Genomic DNA, 20,873 nt, shown 5'->3' with positions numbered 1-20,873 from the left:
AAATTATCAGCAATTTAACATTTCAAACAGGAAAAGTGTGGCCATGGCTTAAAACCCGTGTAATTTTTAATTCGGAGATTACCAGCATTATTAAACCAATTAACTATAACACGTCCAGCAGGTTGCAGTGCATATGGTTCTTTTAGAAGCTGTTCCAGTAAAAAAGATTAATTAATAACAGAGTGGAAATACACAATTACAGTCATTGCAGAACAGCCCTGAACAATCACAGCCAGGTGAATGTGGTTATTCAGTTTGTGGATCCATGAACTGGTGTTCTCTAAAATGAAGTATGTAGTGAAGTTAAAGTAGATGTGGAAAAGGTCAACTAAATTGACCAAGCCAGTGGAGCATCAAACTTACACGAGTAATGTGAAAAGGTGGGACTCAACCTGGAGGCTTAGTGCAATCAAAGCTGAGATACAATCAATCACAAAAGCAACTTGGTGGAAAAGGAAAAAAATAAAAAGCAACTCACTGACTTCTGTAAGGCAACAGCTAGTGACACTCACTGGAATGAAGAGGGCAGTTTCAAAGTGCTAAAAGTCCTTTACACAGTGCATGATATCTGTAATCTTTGGCCACAGCTGCTTATGGAGGCACATTGTGCTTGAAAATTCAAGAGAGAAGAAAAACTAATGGTGATGATGTAAGAGAACAATAAAGGATGAATGAAACTCTTTGACATCCTTAACCCAATGGCAGCTGCAACTGCAGAACTATGATCAATGCAAACAGCAGTTGTGGTTTTCCTAACTAATCCCTTCCTGCAAGTGTCAGAGGTGAAATGTTGGGCTCAAACTCTGGCCCAAGAAGGGGTTTTTGTGCCCTTGTGATCTCTCTAAGACAGAAGTTGCTGCAGGTGCACCACTGTTATTACAGTGCTCTGCTCAGGACAAAGCTACAAAGCAAGTAATGGGTTTTGTGGTTCCTTTTTTTGATTATTAAGACACACTTTGTCATAGTGCTCATTTTCCACTGTCCTGTGTAACAGTGTAGTCAGCACTATTACATTTACAGTTACTGAACAAGCAGCACAAAAGATTTAAAAATAGCATAACACAGGGCAGTTGGCCACCAAACAGGTTTGTTTTTAAAGGATATGCAAATCAGTGTCACCCTATGATTATGAACGATTCTAAAACAAGCAGATATTAACAGTGTTATAGGAAATAACTGCTGTGCCTCTTTTTCAGTAGAGAAATAGTTTCTTTTCTTCATTTCTCTTTTTACAGGCTTAACCCATACTTCATCCAATAGCCAGATGCTCAGCCAGTTTGGCTTCCATCAGAAGAGGCTGTTTTGTACACTTACTAATGATTTGATGTAGTCAAAAAAATATTAATTTGACTTCAAAACCTAGAAAGAATGGCCTAAAGTACAGTGGATGTCAATTAGTTTTATTTGCCTTCTATTTTCAAAGCCTGTGTGGCACCTTTTGATCCTAATTCCTCAAGAAACATGAAATCCACAAACTTGAGAGTTATGTTTATGCTAAGGAAAATGGAGATTATTATCATTTTCAATCAAAAGTTGAAGCCTTGAGTAAATGCCAGATGTTGCAAAATATATTACCAAATTGAATGTATTGGAGTAGAAACAACATGGCTGAGTCTCAAACTTGACTCAGAATCCTGGCCAGAATTTTCACAGCTAATAGAAGTAACCAGACATAGATTTCAATCCATTCCTTCACACTGAGAAAGCAAGCTCTGAAACTTCAGCTGACATCCAGATGTCCTCTAAATCGTGCAGCTTTGATTCAAATTTGTTGTCAGTATGACACTGGGAGACAGGGAAATAGAAGTATTTGGTGTCAGCTCTGAAGGCCAACAGTTTGGGTGATCCTCTCCTCTGTGAGATGAAAGAGGTGCTAACTCCTTGTTTGAGTGTTTCAGTGTTTTCCAGGAGGTTCCCAATAATCTAAGGCACGGTGTGTTTTACCTCCCTTGTCCTAAATTCTGCCTTAGTGTCACGCTGGTGCTTCTCTATCTCCACGCTGTCTCTGTGGGCTGTCACTTCTCAGTGGCAGTGGTAGGGTGGTGAAATTCCTTTCCCTCCTCTTCCACAGGCACCATCACATCATTCCCTGGAAAAGACTCTGTCTCCTGCTCTGGGTAGTGCATTTCCAGCTCCTCTTCCTTGCTTTCCTGGGCATCGAGGTTACTGTCACACCCTTTAACAGCACAGTTCTTGCCACTGGGCACTTCTGAAACAGTCCCCACGATGACAGTGTCGGCCTTCATGATGTAGAGTTTTTCTGAGGAAGGAAAAAAGTAGTGCTGAGCATGGTGAGCAGTCACTGCTGCCCCAGAGTTTTTAATGTTTGTCATGCAACATTTTTATTAGCACTCTGAACATTTCAGTTCCCACTTCCGTGGGATTAAGCCACTGAGCTAGAGGTGGAACTACACGAGAAAGACAAAGTGGAAAAGGCAGAAGATATTCACAAGAATCTGCTAGAAGAAGCAATTAACTGGGATCTAAAGAATCCAAGGTTTATGCTCCTGCTGTTTCAAGAAACAGCACCATGTAAAAGAAACCTTTGGGTAAAGATCAGCACTGCACAGAAGTTCTGGGCTCTTAGGACCTGAAAAGAAATTAGTTTATTTCCAGCTGAGAATAAACTACAAAATTTTCTGGATCTTGGGTCCAGCTTGTTGTTGTACTGCTTCACAGAAAGGTAAATAAAGCCTTTTCAATGGCTTGCACCACTGCACTTAATTCAGAAGGATGCTGCACATCAGACACTGTAGGTTAATTGCTTGAAGATATTTGGATATGGTAAATCAAATCATCACGTTCATCCCAATCCATCTCTCACAGTAAAAACAGGAGGGGTGTTTAGTAAGGAAAGGTCAATTTTTGTAATATAAAAAATAACACCTTCAAATAACCTCAGAACTGGGTTTGGAAGCACTGCCAGAATGTCTCATGCAGGTGGTGTCTCAGGTAAGAATTCACCCCTATGAACGAGCTCCTTGCCTGACTTTATCTCCCAGCCTGTGCCATGGTCAAAGACTTTATGGGAACACATGGGAGATGCATTTCAAGCCATTATTATGAAACCAGAGAAGAAAATTATAGCTAAGTACAATTTTTATGTAGTATTACAGCATCATCTTCCAGCTGACATATTCAAATTTCTTCTGTAAAATGTACATATTCCAGAATGAAAAGGAGGAAGAAGGGAATTTTCTGTCAAATTCATAGTGACTAAGACAAACATGGAAAAAAAAGAAAGCATTATATTCAAATGAATAGGTATTTTTGTGTCAAAGATCTGGAGATTCAGCACAATCTTTGTTAGGAGATTTGAACACTGAAGTTTACTAACAATCTTGGAATGACAGTATGTGCCGTGTTTGAAAATTTGCAAAAAGAAGATGACAAAAGGAAAAAAAATAAAGCAAGACTCACCAATTCTGTTGTTTGTGTGGTCCCTGACTCGAGAATCCACAGGGCAATCTGGGGCATTCCCACTGCTTGGAGCCACATCAGTCACACTCCGAGGAGGACTCGGGGCTTTTTCTGAGCTGGACACCAAGTTATTGTTGGTTTCCAAAGGAAGGGCTCTGTCAATTAACTCCTCCTCTTCTAGCCCAGTGTCAGTGGTCAGTTTGATCTTCTGCCAACAGAAATGGGAGAGCAGGAGTGGGGTGAGTGTAAACACAGTTTGGACATTGCAACAGATCCACAGGATCCTCCTGTGTGAGTGTAAAAACACTTTGGACATTGCAGGTCCACAGGATCCTCCTGTGGCAGCCAGGATGACACAATGTCCTTCCCAGCACCACTGGCACAGGGAGAGAAATGTCCCCAAGCACCTAAAGGTATGGGAACTTCAAACCAGGCTCCTGCATCACTCAAGAGCGTATTTCAAAATAGTGTTTCTAAGCTGAAGTCACAGATTTCTGATGACATTTTCAGGAATGTACCTCATTTCCACTGAAGAAAATATGTTTTAGCTACCTCTCAGACTTTGCAAAGACCTATCATGTTCCTATGGAAGAATAGGACAAGCCAGAGGCCAAACTGATTTAACTTCAAAATGTAATTGCCACAGCAGAATGTCAGATAGAAGAAACAAGCTCAGACTACCTAACACATGAAGAATTAACTACTAGCAATTCTTTAAAAGAGGAACCAAAATCTGAGAGAGGTAAAGGTCCTGCACCACAATTTTCTGGTGGTTCTGATCATATTCTTCTGTTTCCACAAGGCTGGGAAAGAAAAAAAATTATTTTGAAATGTGCACTTTATATCCTTGTTCATGTCTGATTCTATAGAGGCAAGAATTGAAGCTCCTCATGATTCAGGAATTAACAATTACACACTGAAATTATGACAGCTGATTGCAACCAGAGTGACTGGAAAAAACCAGTATCTTGTGTGTGTGCAGACACATAGCATTTAAAAGAAAACTCATTAAAAAAATGAAAAAAATTAACAGTCTAAAGAGTGATTTAGCAGATCTGGACATTTAAAGATCCTAATAAAAAGGATAATAAACTGAGAATACTCAGAAAATTAAAGTGGCTGTCATTTTATTGACAGAGGGGAAATCAGATCAAGCAGTGATGATTTCAGCAGCTGAGGAGCTGCTTTCTGCTGCCAGATTGACTGATGTTTGTCCTGTTCATCTGCAAACTGTGCTGAAACACCAGGAGCTTGTCCTGAAGCAATGACAAACCAAACCCACTGTTCATCCTGTGGTTTCAGATCTTCTCCCATGGAATGCACCATGAATGGTTTAACATCAAACCAAATCCCCTCACAAGCAAGACTGGCAGCTGTGGAAGAGGTTTTACAGCAACTTCTGTGACCCAGAGAGAAGTTTGATAAGAGGATCCATGTCTACCCCTGAAAGAATTTTCTACCAAGGTTGTTGACAGAGAAACCAAGAAAGAAAGAAGGAGAAATAAGAGAAACCTGCAGCTGCCTATTCCAATGAGCACTTCGTCTTTCCTGACCAATGAGTAAAGGGTAAATTTAGGAATTTTGTAAGAATATATAAAAAGCATGCATGCTATAATAAAAACAGTTGGAAGCCTTCTGGAAATGGAGAGTTGCTTTGTATTGTGACAGTCTCAACCACGACAGGCAGCATCGCATTATTTAACACCACATTAACCTCAGCTCAAGACATGAAAATATTGAGTCCTAATACATCTCATCCCACCTAAATTATTACATATTGTAGAGGAAAGTCCAAACTAAAAGGCTGGCACTTTTTAGGCAGGACATTTGAAAATAACATTATTTACTTTGGCATGGGAAGTGATCTGTTTTGGAATATTGCTCACACTTACTGCACATTTGTTCACAAGATCCGAACCTGCAATGGAAAGTAAAAACATCATCAGAAGAAGAAACCTCATAAAAATCACAAGAATGTTAATATATGCTCTGAAAGATCACCCAGCAGTGCACTTCCTGCCCACCCCATGTGCATGATGGTTTTCTTAAAACCCAGGCCACACTGAAATTACACTCCTGAAGGCAACCAGCAACAGGTCACTGCCAAGACTGGGAAATCCTGCTGTCCCCAAAGCCTTTTGCACCACACCACAACTGCTATTCACCTTATGAAAAAATGAACTGATGAAACTGTCTAGATAAGAACAATACAGGCTTATTAAAAAGAAAATTAATAACTTTCTACAGGATTAACTGGTTAGGTCGGTTCATCATATTGTCAGATGATTATTAAGGGGTTTATTAAGGATTTTATGCACAGTTCCATTAACAGGGAACACTGGGCAAAGAAGAGAGGTGGGGAGGAGGGAGTGTACAACCTCTGCAGCACCATGAAGCCACGTGGATGGGCTCAGACTTTCTGCCTAATTTCTCCCTGATGTGCAATCACCTTTATTTTCACTGCACCAGCTCTGTAATGCTGCACAGTAACAGTTTCTATTGTGCAAGGAAAGTGAGGGAGAAAAAATTCCATTTTGAGAAAACTGAGCTGCACACAAAAGTTTTTTAAATTGCATTCCTGAGTGAATGAATACAGAAAGCTCTGCTGTGTGGTGATTAGAGTCTGACACAACAGAGAATGGCTCTGGCAGTGGAACTGCTGAGAGGGGATCAGCTAAATGGGTGAAATGTTTGCATTTTATGGGATTTGTGCAGGGGTTTTTTTCTGAGATCTCCCATATTTTACTGTCCCGAAATCAATGGGGCTGTTTGCAGCACTGACACATCACCCAACCCTTCAGCCACCGTGGGGACAAAGTGCCACCTGCTGGCACCTGCTCACATCCAGCGTGTCCCCTGCCTGCTCGGGAGGAGCAGCACTGGCCCCTTGCATGGCAGCAGGGACACACCTGTGACATGAGAAGCTTTCACTTTTTAAATTGAAATTAAATAAAATAATTTTTTTTTAAAAATATTTAAAAATAAAATAAAATAAAATAAAATAAAATATGAAAAATAAAACATAAAATAAAATAAAATAAAATAAAATAAAATAAAATAAAATAAAATAAAATAAAATAATAAAATAAAATAAAATAAAATAAAATAAAATAAAATAAAATAAAATAAAATAAAATAAAATAAAATAAAATAAAATAAAAATCCCACGTTAAGCTATCCACTTATTCTTCAGACATCAGGATGGCACTGCTGGCCCCTCAGTCACTCACCTTGAGGTTTGAGCACGTATTTGTGTGCGATGACCGCCTGCAGGTGTGCTGATAAAAGAAACCTTTCATTTAGTCAAGCTCACCACGGAGCCTGAAGGCCCCAACAGCCTCACCACACCCACAGATCTGCAGCCAACCTACAACGTGCCCATCCTGCTTGCTGTGAAAGAGGGAATGTGGCTCTGCAGACACACCCCACATGTAACTCCAGGCAGAGCTGTGGGGAGTCAGAGTCAGCAAAAATCACCCTTCCTCTCATGCTCAGAGCCCAGTTCTGTTCCCAGAACCAAAAACTACTCACACAACACTTCGGGTATCAGTTAATATCAATGTCTTTGCTGAGAGAAGAAACAGCTAGTTACCCTTTCCCCTCCTGTTGTCACCCACCTCCTTCCCTCCCTAAATTCACAGCTGCTTCCATCTCTCATGTTCTCCAACGTCCTGCATGAGCAGCTTGTCTTAAACCCTTACCTGGCCTGTAGAGAACATTCTCTTCCCCAGTGACTCCACAAATATCCCCATATCTGAGTTTCCCATCTGCTCTTTGGCAGACCAAGCAGCACACCACGTGTTACAGCTTGAAAAACTCACGCTTCCTTCTGAGCACCAGGATCCTCTTCTTGCAAACCTTCCATTTCCAAAACGCCAGCATGGCCCCAAGGAGCACAGCCACGGAGAGAACCACTGCCCAGAGCACCACACCTGCAGCACAGACAGGGAGCACAGGGCAGAGGGAAAGCCCTGAGTGGATCCATGTCTTTGAACGTAGGACCACAGACATCATTTCACAAGTCAGAGGGGATTTGCAGGGAGTTCCCACAGAAAAATTGTGTTTACCAAAGATACTTCCAAATAAAAAGCGCTAGGGAGAGTAAATGCTGTGTCTTTGTTACCTCCTATTGTCATCTTCCCCTTGGCTGAGGTGGGAGAAGTGCCAGCCTGAGCTTTCTCCTCAGGAGTTGAACTGGGATTTTCAGCTGTTGTGACACTTAGAGGATCACCACTAGCCAAGGTCACCAGGCTCTCCTTAAACATCCTCAGGTCAAAGTTATTTGTTTCGTTGCTGAATCTCATGGACAAAGTGCTTGGGGTGAGGTACGTGGGCAACTGGTCCAGGCAAACTTGATCGTGAGTAGCATTTCCTTTCCTTAGCGTTACTTTGTTCAGCTTGGCACAGCTGGGCATGGAAAAGAACAGGCATCATTGAAAAAGAGCAGATAGCATTGAAAAAGAACAGGTATCATGGAAAAAGAACAGGTAGCATTGAAAAACAACAGGTAGCATTGAAAAACAACAGGTATCATTGAAAAAGAACAGATAGCATTGAAAAAGAACAGGTATCATTGAAGGAGAACAGGTATCATTGAAAAATAACAGGTAGCATTGAAAAACAACAGATATCATTGAAAAACAACAGGTATCATTGAAAAAGAACATGTATTATTGAAGAAGAACAGGTATCATTGAAGGAGAACAGGTATCATTGCCCTGGTGCAAGGCACATGCGTTTTCCATGTGACAAACATCCCCTTGGCCATTTTTGTGCCAACCACAATTATTGTTTTCTGTGTAAAAGTTACTATTCCTCTCATCCCTGTGGCATTAATTCTTGGCCTGGATGCAAAGCTGATACTCACACAGGTGTGCAATTCCACTGTACTTAGTAAACTAAAAATGAAGCAAGCAGGATTCCTTTTGTCCCTTCTCCTCCAGCCCAGAGCTGTGCAACTGGTACTAAGAGAGGCCTCTGCACATGAGCCCATGATGATTGCCTTGCTTCTCAGATGAATTTGTATACTTTGCACCAGAAGTGACATATCCTACCTCATCCTTTATTAATTTCAATCCACGAGCCAGTCCCATTGAAGAAGCACAGACTTACTTGGTGTGGGGTTTGCAGATGTCTGTGCTGGAGCTTTGATCAGAGAAGGTCCCAGGAGGGCACTCTTCACACGCGACATCATTCTTTGCGGTGCCTGAACAAAAATCACAACTGAGGACTGACAAAATAAAACACACCTATGGCCAGGGAAGGCAGAGTGGACGGGCAGGGATTCCTACCCCTGATTTTGACTCCAAAGCCAGGCTTGCAAGCAGAGTGGTGCTGGCAGCGTGAGCAGCTGTTGAGCACGGGGAGCCGGCAGAAGAGCCCCGGGCGGCACTCGCACACGCGGCCGGAGCTGAGGGAGCAGGGCTGCTTCTCCACCAGGTCCAGCTCTGGAACACAGGCAGTCGTTGGGAAGGATGGAAGTTTGGCAAGAAAGTCTCACTGATACGTGTGGTGGATACCCCATGAATCTTGACTTCGTGTTTCAGAAGTTATTGTATTATAACATATATTATAATATATGTTATCTTACAATACTGTACTAAAAACTGTACTAAAAGACTAAAGAGGAAAAAAATCATCAAAAAGCTAGAAAAATCCAGAAATAGAATGCATAACAAAGACTCCTGACTCCCCAGAGTCCGAGCCAGCTGCATCTGTGATTGACCATTAATTAAAAACAACCAACATGCACCAATCACAGATGTGCCTGTTGCATTCCACAACAACAGATAATTATTATTTACATTTCTTTCCTGAGGCTCCTCAGCTCCTCAGGAGGGAAAAGTCCTAGCAAAGGATTTTTCATAAAATATCATGACTGCAGATATGTATGCTTAGCAGAAAGATTTTTGAATGTAGAAGCTGAGGAAGGAATAGAGATGGAAGCAAATTTTGATACAGAAGAAAGGAATTGCTGAGCCAGTCTTAGTGGATAACCAAGGAGGCAAAGGGTATGTGAGTTAGAAGGGGTTTCTATGGCTTAGAGCAAAGGATAAACCCACCTCAAACAAAATGTTTTTATCAAGCAGAAAGATAGCACAGGCAAACAAGTCTGCCAATGTTGCAAGTAGAAAAAAGGTCTCAGAATTTTCCACTGAAAACTGAAAAACAACTTCTAGCTGAAACTGTAATGTACTAACTTTAGTGATTGGAGAATAGTGACATGAATATGGTAATTGTAGTAGTTATGATAGGCTATAGGTAAAAGTTAAGGTACAGATTGGTTCTGGCTTTGGACACTTCTAGGGATGGAACGGCCACAGCTGCTCTGGGCACCCTGTGCCAGGGCCTGCCCACCCTCCCAGGGGAAATACTTCTTCCTAGTACCCAATCTAAACCTGCCCTCTTTCAGTTTAAACACATATAATGGTAATTTATGAATAATTAGAGAAGCCTGTAGATAATAGCTTGTAATATAAGACAGAAAGCAGAAACCAGACTGGGATAGCACTGGAGGGGAGAATTTTTAGGTAGGTCACACAGGCAGTGACATGGATTATATGCAAGGTAACATTCTGCTGCCTAACTCAGCAACCAAGGATAATTTTGCTGTGGAAATTCTAAAGGAATCAAATACAAATTAAGTGTAAAGAAAATATACTGAGAAACAGTGTAACTGTGAGGTATGTGTGGAAAAAGCAAACCTTTTAAGCATGACACACAGGCATCACATCGTGGCTTTTGGGATTCATTGCTCAAATACTCATTAGGCCCACATGTCATGCAGTCTTCAGCTGGATCCCGAGGACATGCTTTCTTTTTAACATAGCCTGGAGAAAAAAAAATCAAAATATTCAAGACACCTATCCAAAATGGGCAGAAAAACCTTCCTGAAATGTTCTTGTCTGCTTGTTTACCTGTTAGACACATTACCACAGTCTTCTCTTAGTTATTTGGTTTCTCTAGGACATTTTTGCCTTTCCTATTCAAGGGCTAAGGTAGAGGGCCAGGACACAATCCCAGCTGGGATGGACTGCTGTGGAATGGGCACATGAGAAGTCATTTGCTGACAGAAAAGACAACCAAGTCTCCATGAGGGCCACTTGAATTATCGTGGTGCAACAACAGCCATTGTCCTGCCACTGCTAAGCTCCCAGGGAACTGGGTTTCATGTTTCCTTCTGTTCTTCATTTGGTTCAAAGGACTTTTCCAAAAGCTCCTCTTTCTTTGCAGTGAGCAGCTGAGTCAGTAGCAGATATGAACGGGTTGTGGTTTGAAGGAGCAGTGGATGATTAAGGTGGAAAAGGATTCTTGTAACTTTTATTGTGGAGGAGTCCAGGACTGAATGAGGATGTAGCAATAAAGAATCAGCAAAGGTGAACTCATTATTACAGCCTGGTGTAAATCAGATCTCTGCTTCTCACCCAACTTTACTATGACACCCCTCATGACAGGAGCTTTGGTTTTGGAGAAGTAAAGAGCTTTTCTTGGGAATGTCAAAGTCACATCCCACCCATTTTTTCTTTTATTGGACCATTTTGTCCACCCCTTGCCTGAAGGGCTCCAGTGGTGTGCCCAGCAGCACAGGATGCCCCAGGGGATCCTGATGGAGCTGGATGCAAATATTGGCAACCAAACTCTAAAGCCCTCTGTGCCACAGAACACAAATACAGGACAGAACTTTCCTTTGAGAAAAACGAAAGAAAAAGACTCCTGCAAGAAGATACAGATGGTGCTGAATAAAATACCCACCCACTGAGGGGGTTCTGACCAATGGGGCAGTTCCAGACGTTTCCTGAGCTCGTGTCTCACCAAGGTGTTTCCTGCTGCTGGCCTTATGTGCCTCTGAGTCACACCAGCTTCTAGCACAGCATAATGTGTCCCCTGCTTCCTCCCTCGTGTGAGACACTTTCTAAACTGTTGTGACTATAAGAATAATGTCAGATTTTCCAAACCTTCATTTTACATTGTTTCATCTCTGAGAAGAAACTCATTTAGCCTAATTTCACTGTGCTAATTCACACCCAGGGGCAAGTTTTGAAATGAATTCTTCGACCTGGCTACTTCAGTGTCAAGTGATGTGATAAAAATATTTTTTTTAAATTTAAAATTTATTTAATTTATTTTAATCATAAAATTCCCATTATAATTCTATCACATTATCTGGTTTGCATGCAGACTACACAGGAGCAGGACAGTGGAGAAGAGATTCACATTTGGAGCCACATTAGAGAGTGATTCATGAAACTGCCCCTTTCTTCAGGGACAAAACACAGCTCTGCAGATACACAGGGTTCCTACTGTTTCCATGAGAAGGGCTCCATATAAATTGGGCTGAATTAGAAACATACCTGAGGGACACTGGTAACAGCAGTTTTGTGAAGTTTCATCATAGAACCAATTCTCTCGTGTATCACAGGAATGAGGTGGGGTTAATGATGGCTAGAAATTGAAAGAGACAAAAGACACAATTAGAAAACAATTCATTCTGTACTGGAGCAGATCCCAATGCCTGTCTCAAGCAATGGTGGTTGCAGACAGTAAGGAAAAACCCACAGTTTTTGAAAATTATTGTCTGCATTTCCTTTAGAAACATTGCAGCAGTGAGAAAAAGAAAATAAAATTACTGCCCTAAAATTATTTCATGTTAATTGGAGCTAAGGATTTGGTGTAATCCACAGAGGTCATTCCTGTTTGCAGTATCCAAGTTTTCTGTTACTTATGCAGTCACACTGTTTGAATTTAACAACCTAAGTGCCTATTATAAACCAATAAATTATTTTACGTATCATTTAGGGACAAATCCTGCAGGAGGATTTTGCCTTGAAAAGAATTCTGCAGATACTCCCATGATGAAGCCCTTATTCAAATAACTGATCCCACTTCTGTTGTGAGTGAAGGTTTTCAGAAATAACCTTTCATCATTACATAACTGATATTTATTTAGTTAAAAAACCCCATAAAATAGTTTTGATATTAGCTTACAAAATGAGACCCAGCTACAACTTGTAACAAGAATAACAAGATTTAGCTTTTGTGTGTCTGGGCCACTACATGCTCTGGGAAATTACAGTGCTGCAAGTGTTCTGATGAGACATCTGATTTTTGAACTTGGCATCTCCCTTAAGAATCCCCTAAAAATGTTGTTATCTGAGATTCATTTTCAGTATTTACTAGAAGGTATGAACAGTGATTTTTTGGGGGGTTTTTTGGGGGGTTTTTTGTTAAGAATTGATAAGCAGATTCTGTGGAGATTTTCCCACACGATACTGGTAGAGCAGTTAAATATTTCAGAAACTTTACGTCTCACTTTCTGCCAATGAATTTCCCACTGGTCTTTGAAATAATACTCGCTGTCACCAGCTGCCTTTGTGCACTGTGCAGAATCTCACCACCTAACTCATTTCACAGCCAGTTCTCCTATTTAACACACACAAAATAGAAAAATTATTTAACTTCCGTCAGAAAACAGGAGCTTTCAGTCAAGGAGGAAATAAACAGAAGAACAAGAAATAGAAACATATCGAAACCATTACATTTCATGCAAGTGCAGTAACAGAAGTGAGAACTCTGAACGTCTCTGCACTGTAACCCCTGGGCTTCCCTATGAGCTCATCCTGCCTCTGGAGCCAGAGCAGGAGTTTGTGCCTGCTCAGCCTGACTCAAACCACCTTTACAAAGGCACCCCATGTTTTTCTGCTCCGAGGAGGAAGAAAAGGCTGGAGGAGAAGGAAGTGGTGTCTCCTCATCACGTGTGGCATTCACATTCTCTGAAAAAAATCCCTTCACCCAGGATTTTTCTCCTGGGAGGCTGAGAAGCCTCTGAGAAAAGGAAAACAATTCTTGTCTCATTTGCTTCTCCTGTGTTGTGCTCATGTGGAATGTGTTTGCAGATTGTTCACCCACAGGTGATTGTTTCATTGCATTCTGCTGTGAGTTGTTTTCACTCTTTGGCCAGTCAGGGCCAGGCTGTGTCAGGACTCTGGAAAGAGTCACGAGTTTCATTATTATCTTTTTAGCATTCAGTAAGTATCCTTTCTGTATTCTTTAGTATAGTATAGTATTCTTTAATATAATATAGTATAATAAAGTAATAAATTAGCCTTCTGAGAACGTGGGGTCAGACTTATCCTTCCCTCCTTTGTCAGGGCTCCCTCCAAATCCAAAACTCACCTCTGTGTGCAGGGGTGCCCTGGACAGGCAAAACCCCCAGAAATGGCCAGTCACCACCAAAAGGTCAGTCCTGAGTTACTTAGTGAATTAACTGTTTCTATAAAGAACATTCCAGAAACAATAGCATCCTGGCTGTAGCTAAGCCAGCCTGCATTGGTTTCTCTGCAGGAGCTGTGGGAAGTCACCATAAACACCTAATTTTTTTTCTTCCTGGTTCTCTTGGGCAAGCAACTCTGTCTGCAAATGGAGCTGAATTTTAAACAAGAGTACAAACCCTTGAATCATTGAATTACTAATGCAGCACATAAGCCTACATCTTATTTAATTGTCTAGTTTGGGGTTTAAATAAAAGAATAGTGTCTGTGTAAAAATGTGAGAGAACAGCTTTTTAAAAAGTTACCTCACTGAGAATATGAAAATCAGGAGTTTAGTATTAGGTTCTGCTCCTGGTTCCAACAGTGCACGTTCTGATTATGAATTTGAGCTGCTGGTAGTGCAGTGATAAATCACTAGGCCTGCATACTAAACAGATTATGCAGATATACATATGAGAGAGCACTCAGGCTTATTTTCCCCCTTTCCACGGGAGGGCAGCTCTGCACTAGAGCCACCCACATCTCACAGGTCATCCCTGGCTCCTCCACAAACGCTGCTGCCAAGGGTCCAGCTGCAAGCACAGCTTTGCAGGCACCTGTGCTGCTGCTGAGCCAAACCCAAGGTGCTCTGCTGTGAAAGAACACCCCTCAATTACTGTGAAAAATATGTATTTTATGATTGGCTTTTTGCAAATATTAAAATGAATATTATATGGGTTATGTTAGAAAGTTATGCTGTATTCATTTTCTTAAGTAGTGTGGTAAATATAGTTTGAGGTTATAACATAATGCTAAAATAGAAACTATACTATGTAAGGTACTTTTTTAAAAAGAGAGAAATGAGGTACTCACACCAGACAGTAGCCACAGGACACCTAAATCTTTCAGAGAAAAAGAATTTATTGCTCCATTATCACAAGAAGCTTAACTTCTTCCCACCTCGCTCAGCCCTGAAGATGCCTCAGGATTCAGAGGAAGAAGCTGACCCTGACCAGACAGAATCCTGTGTTTGAATGGAATTTATGCATCATGGATGAGCTGTATGAATATGGAACAGGCTATTGCTTTGAAGGGTTAATCCTCTGTTAATGTGGGTCCTTTTTCGGGCTTATTTTGCCCACAAAGAGGTACCCAGACTGTCCCTAACTCTTTGTTTTTATTGTCTCATATTGTCCTAAATCCTAATTGTCCAAATTTTTATTACTCTAATTATATTACTCTTTTTATAACCATTTTATTACTATTAAACATTTAAAATTTTAAAAACAAGTGATTGGTGTTTTTCAAAATTACCCCATCTCTAAAAAAAACCCAACTTAATCCAACAGAAATTAATTTAAACAAATCACAGCAGGATGTCTATGATGGGGGAAACCACCTTCTGAAGACCCAATCACATCTAATCTATAAGCAAAATGCCTGTAAGTCAGCATCTGTTCAGTAGAGGTGTTTCATGAGTATAAAAATCAGTACAGATCCATGAGTATAAAAATCAGTACAGAGTGATGAATAACCTCCATGTCAATGCTCAGCATCAGTCACCATGCCCCCATTCTTGTCATCTTTTCCCCTCCAGATTCTAAAGCTGTTTGACTCCTCGTGTGACCTGTAACAGCCACACAAGGATGCAAAGTTCTGCCCTTAGCTCAGCAGGAAGGTTGGTTCCCAGCACTCTCAAAGGCTCAATGAAGGAGTACCAGTTTTATTGCAATAACTTCTGCTGCTGTCATTAGAACTTCCACTTCTGTTTGTAAGTGTGTGTTATAAAAAACCCTTTAACATTCGAGGAAGATCACACATATTGGATGAGGCATGTGGCTGTGGTGGACAGCAGGTCTTTATCTTCTCTCTGACTTTCTCTTTAAAGAAAGGCTGTGGATTTAGCAGGAGCTGGAATACATCTTGTGAAAGGAAAGATGCCAATTCCCATCCTGCTGGGACATGTGACAGCAGGCACAGGGATGCACTGGTTTAGAGCTTTCAGTCACTCAGCAAGTCAATAATTTTTTTTTTCTTTTCTGAATGCTTTGCAGATCAAGGACCAATTAAATAAAGCAAACAGATCAAAAGTATTTGGGTTTTTCAGCACTTGCTTGAGAGGATTTGTTTTAGAAAATAGGCTTTTTACAGCTCTTCTGACTTTCCTTATTTCTACAAAAATGTTTGCTATTCCAGTTTAAATAATGGCAGTTGTAAAGGTGGTGCTGAATTCAGTGGCTACTCTGCAATTCAGTCAGGACAAGGTTTGACTCATTTATTTATGGTTTTTTGAACTCATAGAGAAAAAGTGATTGTGAGGCAGAGTAAGAAATCGGCTTGCTATAAATGAGCTGTAAGTCAGGAAGAAAGCATATTACTGTAAAAAAAAAAAAAAATCTACCAGCAGTGGCTATTCTAGAACTGACTAATACTGCAGCAAAACAGTTATCTGTCTGTCAAGCTTCCATCCAAATTCTGACAGTACAGAAAAAGCTGAAAATCTACAGCTTCAAGTGGTCAAGCTTCATTTGCTTGATAGTAAAGACATTATCAACAAGTGAGAGTTCTGTGAATATAAAGAGAAACAAAACCCAGACTGTGGACTGAGGTAAGGTGGAACATGGTTTAAAAATATGACCAGTAAACAGTAGAAAGTATCACTTGTGCTCCATTAGCAGAGCAAGCGTTGCTGGGAGAGAGGCAATGCAGGACAGTGCAAAGCAGCTCCTCATCCCAGCAAAGTCTGTGATCACTTTACAGGGAGGCAGAATACTGACAATGAGTATCAGAAAATTTTCTCTCTGCCCCATTCATTTTGTGAACAAAAAGTGATGTCAAAGAGAAAAAGTAACATCTTTTTGTTTCCATTGGCTCTCCTCCTGAAGCAGTGTGCATTCACACACTGGACAAGCTTGTCCGAATGCCTTCCCAAGGATTACAGACTCCAATCCCACAGAACATTTATCCCTCTGTACTTCAGGAAGGAGACAGTGGCAGCACAGATAACACGGGGAAAGTAAAGCAAACTTGCAATGTGGGAGGGGAATTTACAACGAAAGACACAAGAGCAAACTGCCACCAAAAGAAGCAGGAGGATCTTTTTGAAATGTCTATGAAGAGAGTACAGAACTTGGTAATTTTCAAAGATTTAACTGGAGTCAGTGTCTTGCAAAAAAATCTGGCAGCCCAAGTGGTGTGCTGGATTTTTCAGTTGCCATGTACTGACAGGTGTCTTTGGCTAATCTGTGCTTGTATTTCCACTGTAAGGGAAATTGTAAGGGAAATGTAAGGGAAATTGTAAGGGAATATGGCTCATTTCCCATCCAACACTCCATGCAAATACTCACGTACTTGACTTTACCTGGCCAGTCTCTCTGTGCCTGACCTTTCTACTTTTTAAATGTGAATTTTTACGTGTCAGTCAGGGAAATCACCTGGATTTATGCCAGGTGCTGAGGGCTCCTTGCCATGTGAGGAGGGGAGCAGTGGCAGTGTGTGGGTGGAAGCAAACCCACGAGAGCTGATACGATCAGAGCAGGGAGCTGGTGTGCATCTACAGCATCAGCTGAGTTCAGCTAGTGGGTTGTGTCTGTTTGAAGTGATTTTTGATTCAGAAATAGCAGTGGATTCATGAGGAAATCAGTGTGAGTAGGGTGGGGGGTGTAAAGAAGAAGGTCTATTATTGTTTAGCCTCTACACCTTTCAATTTGCCCCTCCTGACTTGCATCAGCAGAGTGGGCAGCAGCCCTCTGAACCAAGATCTGCAAGGAATGTGCAGAAACAGAAGCCCCCCACGCCATGAACCCTTCCCTCACCCCTGGCTGTGATGTGCCTGGGGCTGCAGCAGCTCCAGCAGTGCCAGCAAGGTGCAGATCCCAGCTCATACCCCACACTCCTGCCTGTGAAATCCCAGAGAGGGCAGATTCTCCTGGCTGCTCTCTTCATGCCTTCATCTCCTGAGAGCTCTGCCCACCACCTTTAGCCCACTGTGTTGCACAAACCCTGCTTCTGTGGACACCCACCCAACACCCATGGCTCTGCAGCCCCAGCGCCCCAGACCTCACCTGAGGAGCTGCAGGGTCCTGGTGTCCCCCTGCCTTACCTGTGGGGTGGTCTGGATGTCCTGGAGCAGCAGCAGCAGCCACAGTCCCAGAGGCAGGCTGCAGGCAGCCATCTGAGGTGGAGTTAAATGTCCCTGGCTGCCAGCACTGCAGGTGACACAGATGGGATGTCCCTTCTGGAGGCTGAGACCCTTCCACGGTCCCAAGTCATGCTCCTTGCCTGCTCCTTCAGTCCAGAGACATTCCAGCTGCTCAAGACAAGCAGGCAACAGGCTTTGAGGCTCAATTGAGTTGAGGAAACAATTTAGAAGGAAGGGGGAGGGGGGCTGCCCCAAAAGAGAAAAGTAAAAATAGAACAAAACAAAACTGCCTCAATGTGTAGTCCTGGTGCTGGCAGTTTCTGCAAGTCAGTTGTGAGAATCAAGGTTGTCACCCAAGGCACAGGGCTGGCTGTGCTCAGGCTCCTGAGTCATCTGTGCTGCCCTCAGAGAGCTCTTCACCACCCCAAAGCCTTGGCCAGGCACAAGTCCAAGCCCTGCCCCAACCAGCAGTCACTTTTTCAAGAGCTGCAACCAAGCCTCAAGGAAGTTCCCAGTAAAAAATGCTAATTCTTTCAGTACAGTCATTCTACTCCTGTTTGGATGAGTGGGTGAAGACTCACAATCAACCATGGTGACTCCTCTAAGATTTAGGCTTTACACTTTGCCACTTCAAATATCAACACACTACACACCTTCCCCTAGAGAAACCTTCCCTTTCCTCCAATCCCAGGAGAAAATAACTCCTGCTGATGACAATCATCCTTAAGACTGTACTCATCATTTCACTCACTTTCATTTGTTACTCTGGATGGTTTTTATTCTGATGCCTGGAAATATTTCAGTTGGTTGAAGATGTCATGAAGCCTCCTTATCTGCCCTAGAAGTATAGTCAAAAGTGAAGGTTAGCCACTTCAAAAAGGCAAAGTGCCTTGAAAACCCTCTGAGGTACACAGGAAAATAATGACAATTTGAATTCTCACATCTCTGGGTTGTTTCTTCTTTGCTTCGCACCCTTATCAACAACAACAAAAGAAAGGAAAAAATACTAAAAGTCAGATAAAAAATATTTTATTAAAGATCCACAACCACCTCACTGCCATCACAACCAAGCACCAAAGGTGAGCATTCCACAGGGACCCTGTGTAAATATTTATTTTCAATTCACAGCTGCAACAATTTAAACTCCCTCGATTTCTGTCTCCAGAATGCCCTCACACAAACCCCAGGCATTTTCAGCACACTGGTCTAGAGACAACTTAGAATTTCAATGCCAAATTAATACATTCTTGATTTTGCTAATTAAATAATGGGCTAGAACACAACTTAATCTTCTGTAGTAATAGGCCATTAGGCAATCATCCCAATTTATTAATGCAGTTTCAAGTAACACAGCAGTCAGGACAATTGATGAGCTCTGTTTGTATTTTTTCCTTCCCTTCTGTGTTTTTTTTTCCTCTTCCCAGGCCCTATCAAGCCTTTCTAGCTAAAGGACAGGCACCAACACCACAGAGAGCCTGGAAGGTTTAAGTTACACTGCTGAAGTGAAAGTATCTGATGCAACAATTGCTTATGTGAGTACAAAAATCTGTGTGTAAAAGACTTTCCCAGAACCAGGGAAAACTTCTGGCCTATTTTCCATAGGAAAACTGAAACGGGCATACTGAGCATTTTTTATACATATGTCTATTCATTCCTTTTTAATGAATGGCATCAATATTTTTTTAACCCATTAGATAACTTCAATTAACTTAGTCTGAGATGGCAATGGCATTAAGTTTTACATGGAATAAGATGGCTTGGATAAAGGGACAAGGTGCTGGTGGCACTCACTGGGGGAAAGGCTCCAGGATGCTCCTGAAAAGAAAAACTCCACTTACACATCCAAAGTGAAACTGGACTTCCCAGCTGCCATTCTCCCTTGAACTTCTCAATCATTAAGTTTCTTTCTTGACTGAACTAGATATTTAAAAGGATAGGAAATGGAAAGTGCTTATTGTTGCTGCTGGCTTTTCAGAAAGGCTGTTACATGACAAAATGTTATTACAAGTGTGTAATAAAAGCAACATCGATGAAGAGGGTGAAGAGGTTGTTCCACAGGAACATCACAGTCTGTATGCATTTCCAAGTGAATGCATTTTTTCAGACTTGGTGTATTTTGATTTCAAATACAACAAAAGGGGCTTTCCAAAAGAAGCTCTATCAGTAACTGGAAGGAGCACCTCCATTTTATTACAAACCCACGCTACTGTTCTCTACATGGTGGCTCTATTTCCTAGAAAATAACCTCCCATGTTAATATGAAAAAACCCCACAGAACAAATAGAAGCAAATAACCAACCCCTGATTCTCTGGTCTTCCATCAAAGGACAATGTCTGTCAGGAAAAAAGGGGAAGCCCCTGTGAGCATGCTGTTATTATTTATAATGTTTATTTGATTACACGTATCTGCCTCTGACACCTGGATCACTTTTTGCTTTAGGTGTTAAAGGTAGTGATGCCCTCAGAGAAGCTTTCTTGGAATTTCCAATTTTAATTCAGAAAACCCTGTAAGTCAGGGGTTGTTCAAATGCCACTTGATACCTGGAGCAGGAGAATGCAGAGACCCAACGAATCCACAAGGGAAAGCCTCCACCCCATGCCCAAAAATCCCTTCAGCAGTGTCTGTTCTCTGTGCTCTGACAGTGAGAGCCTAGCAGAGGAAGCAGCAATGGAATATTCCAGAAGGATCATTGGCACACACGTGCTCAAGCAAAAGTGCTCATGACGTTTTCTAATTTTGAAATGGCTGATTTTAATCTCATGTTGTACTTTTACCATGGTTTCTTCTGCTTTAAAATATGTATGTTCAGTTAATATAAATCTAGCTGTATAACATGGGAAAACAAACCACCAAGACAAGTGTCATCTCTTAACTTCTGACAGATAAGAGACCATGAAATTTAAAAGCATACATATTAAAATACCTAGTCTAAAATCTGTATTTCAGTGTCTGGTAGTGCTGCTATTCAGAGTGATGCCAAATTGATTTTTGCCTTTTTTGCCTTTACATATTCTCTATATTCTTTACATATATATTTATAGCTCTGTAGCCTATTATTGTATTC

At 41.4% G+C, this 20,873-nt stretch overlaps 1 protein-coding gene across 2 annotated transcripts; it reads right to left on the bottom strand.

The window, feature by feature from the left end:
- Window positions 1-36: 36 nt before the first annotated feature.
- Window positions 37-13,228, bottom strand: TNFRSF8 (TNF receptor superfamily member 8). 2 transcript variants are annotated; one of them, XM_064397141.1, is made up of 11 exons: window positions 13,092-13,228; window positions 11,772-11,862; window positions 10,125-10,250; window positions 8,712-8,867; window positions 8,533-8,626; window positions 7,544-7,827; window positions 7,242-7,352; window positions 6,651-6,698; window positions 5,268-5,338; window positions 3,421-3,628; window positions 37-2,260 (listed from the first exon to the last, which is right to left on the bottom strand). In XM_064397141.1, exons 1-11 carry the CDS (start codon window positions 13,179-13,181, stop codon window positions 2,016-2,018), a joined length of 1,524 nt encoding a protein of 507 aa, XP_064253211.1. In that variant the 5' UTR covers window positions 13,182-13,228; the 3' UTR covers window positions 37-2,015. The 2 variants fall into 2 exon arrangements, with proteins under 2 accessions (XP_064253211.1, XP_064253212.1); XM_064397142.1 differs by having other exon boundaries at window positions 5,313-5,338.
- Window positions 13,229-20,873: the final 7,645 nt, after the last annotated feature.

This window comes from Passer domesticus, chromosome 22, assembly GCF_036417665.1.
Source record: "Passer domesticus isolate bPasDom1 chromosome 22, bPasDom1.hap1, whole genome shotgun sequence".
In the NCBI taxonomy this organism is placed as follows: Eukaryota; Metazoa; Chordata; class Aves; order Passeriformes; family Passeridae; genus Passer; species Passer domesticus.
Note: the sequence above shows the minus strand (reverse complement) of the source record. Positions and strands in the feature narration are given on the sequence as shown.

What these genes read in the sequence shown, in the direction of transcription:
- TNFRSF8 (XM_064397141.1), bottom strand. Translation starts at nt 13,181, where the DNA reads ATGCCACACGTGATGAGGAGACACCACTTCCTTCTCCTCCAGCCTTTT. An exon ending in CTGTTACCAGTGTCCCTCAG is followed by an intron (nt 10,251 to 11,771) that starts GTATGTTTCTAA and finishes TTTTTTCTCCAG; the next exon opens with GCTATGTTAAAAAGAAAGCA. An exon ending in AGATCACTTCCCATGCCAAA is followed by an intron (nt 3,629 to 5,267) that starts GTAAATAATGTT and finishes TTCTGTTGGCAG; the next exon opens with AAGATCAAACTGACCACTGA.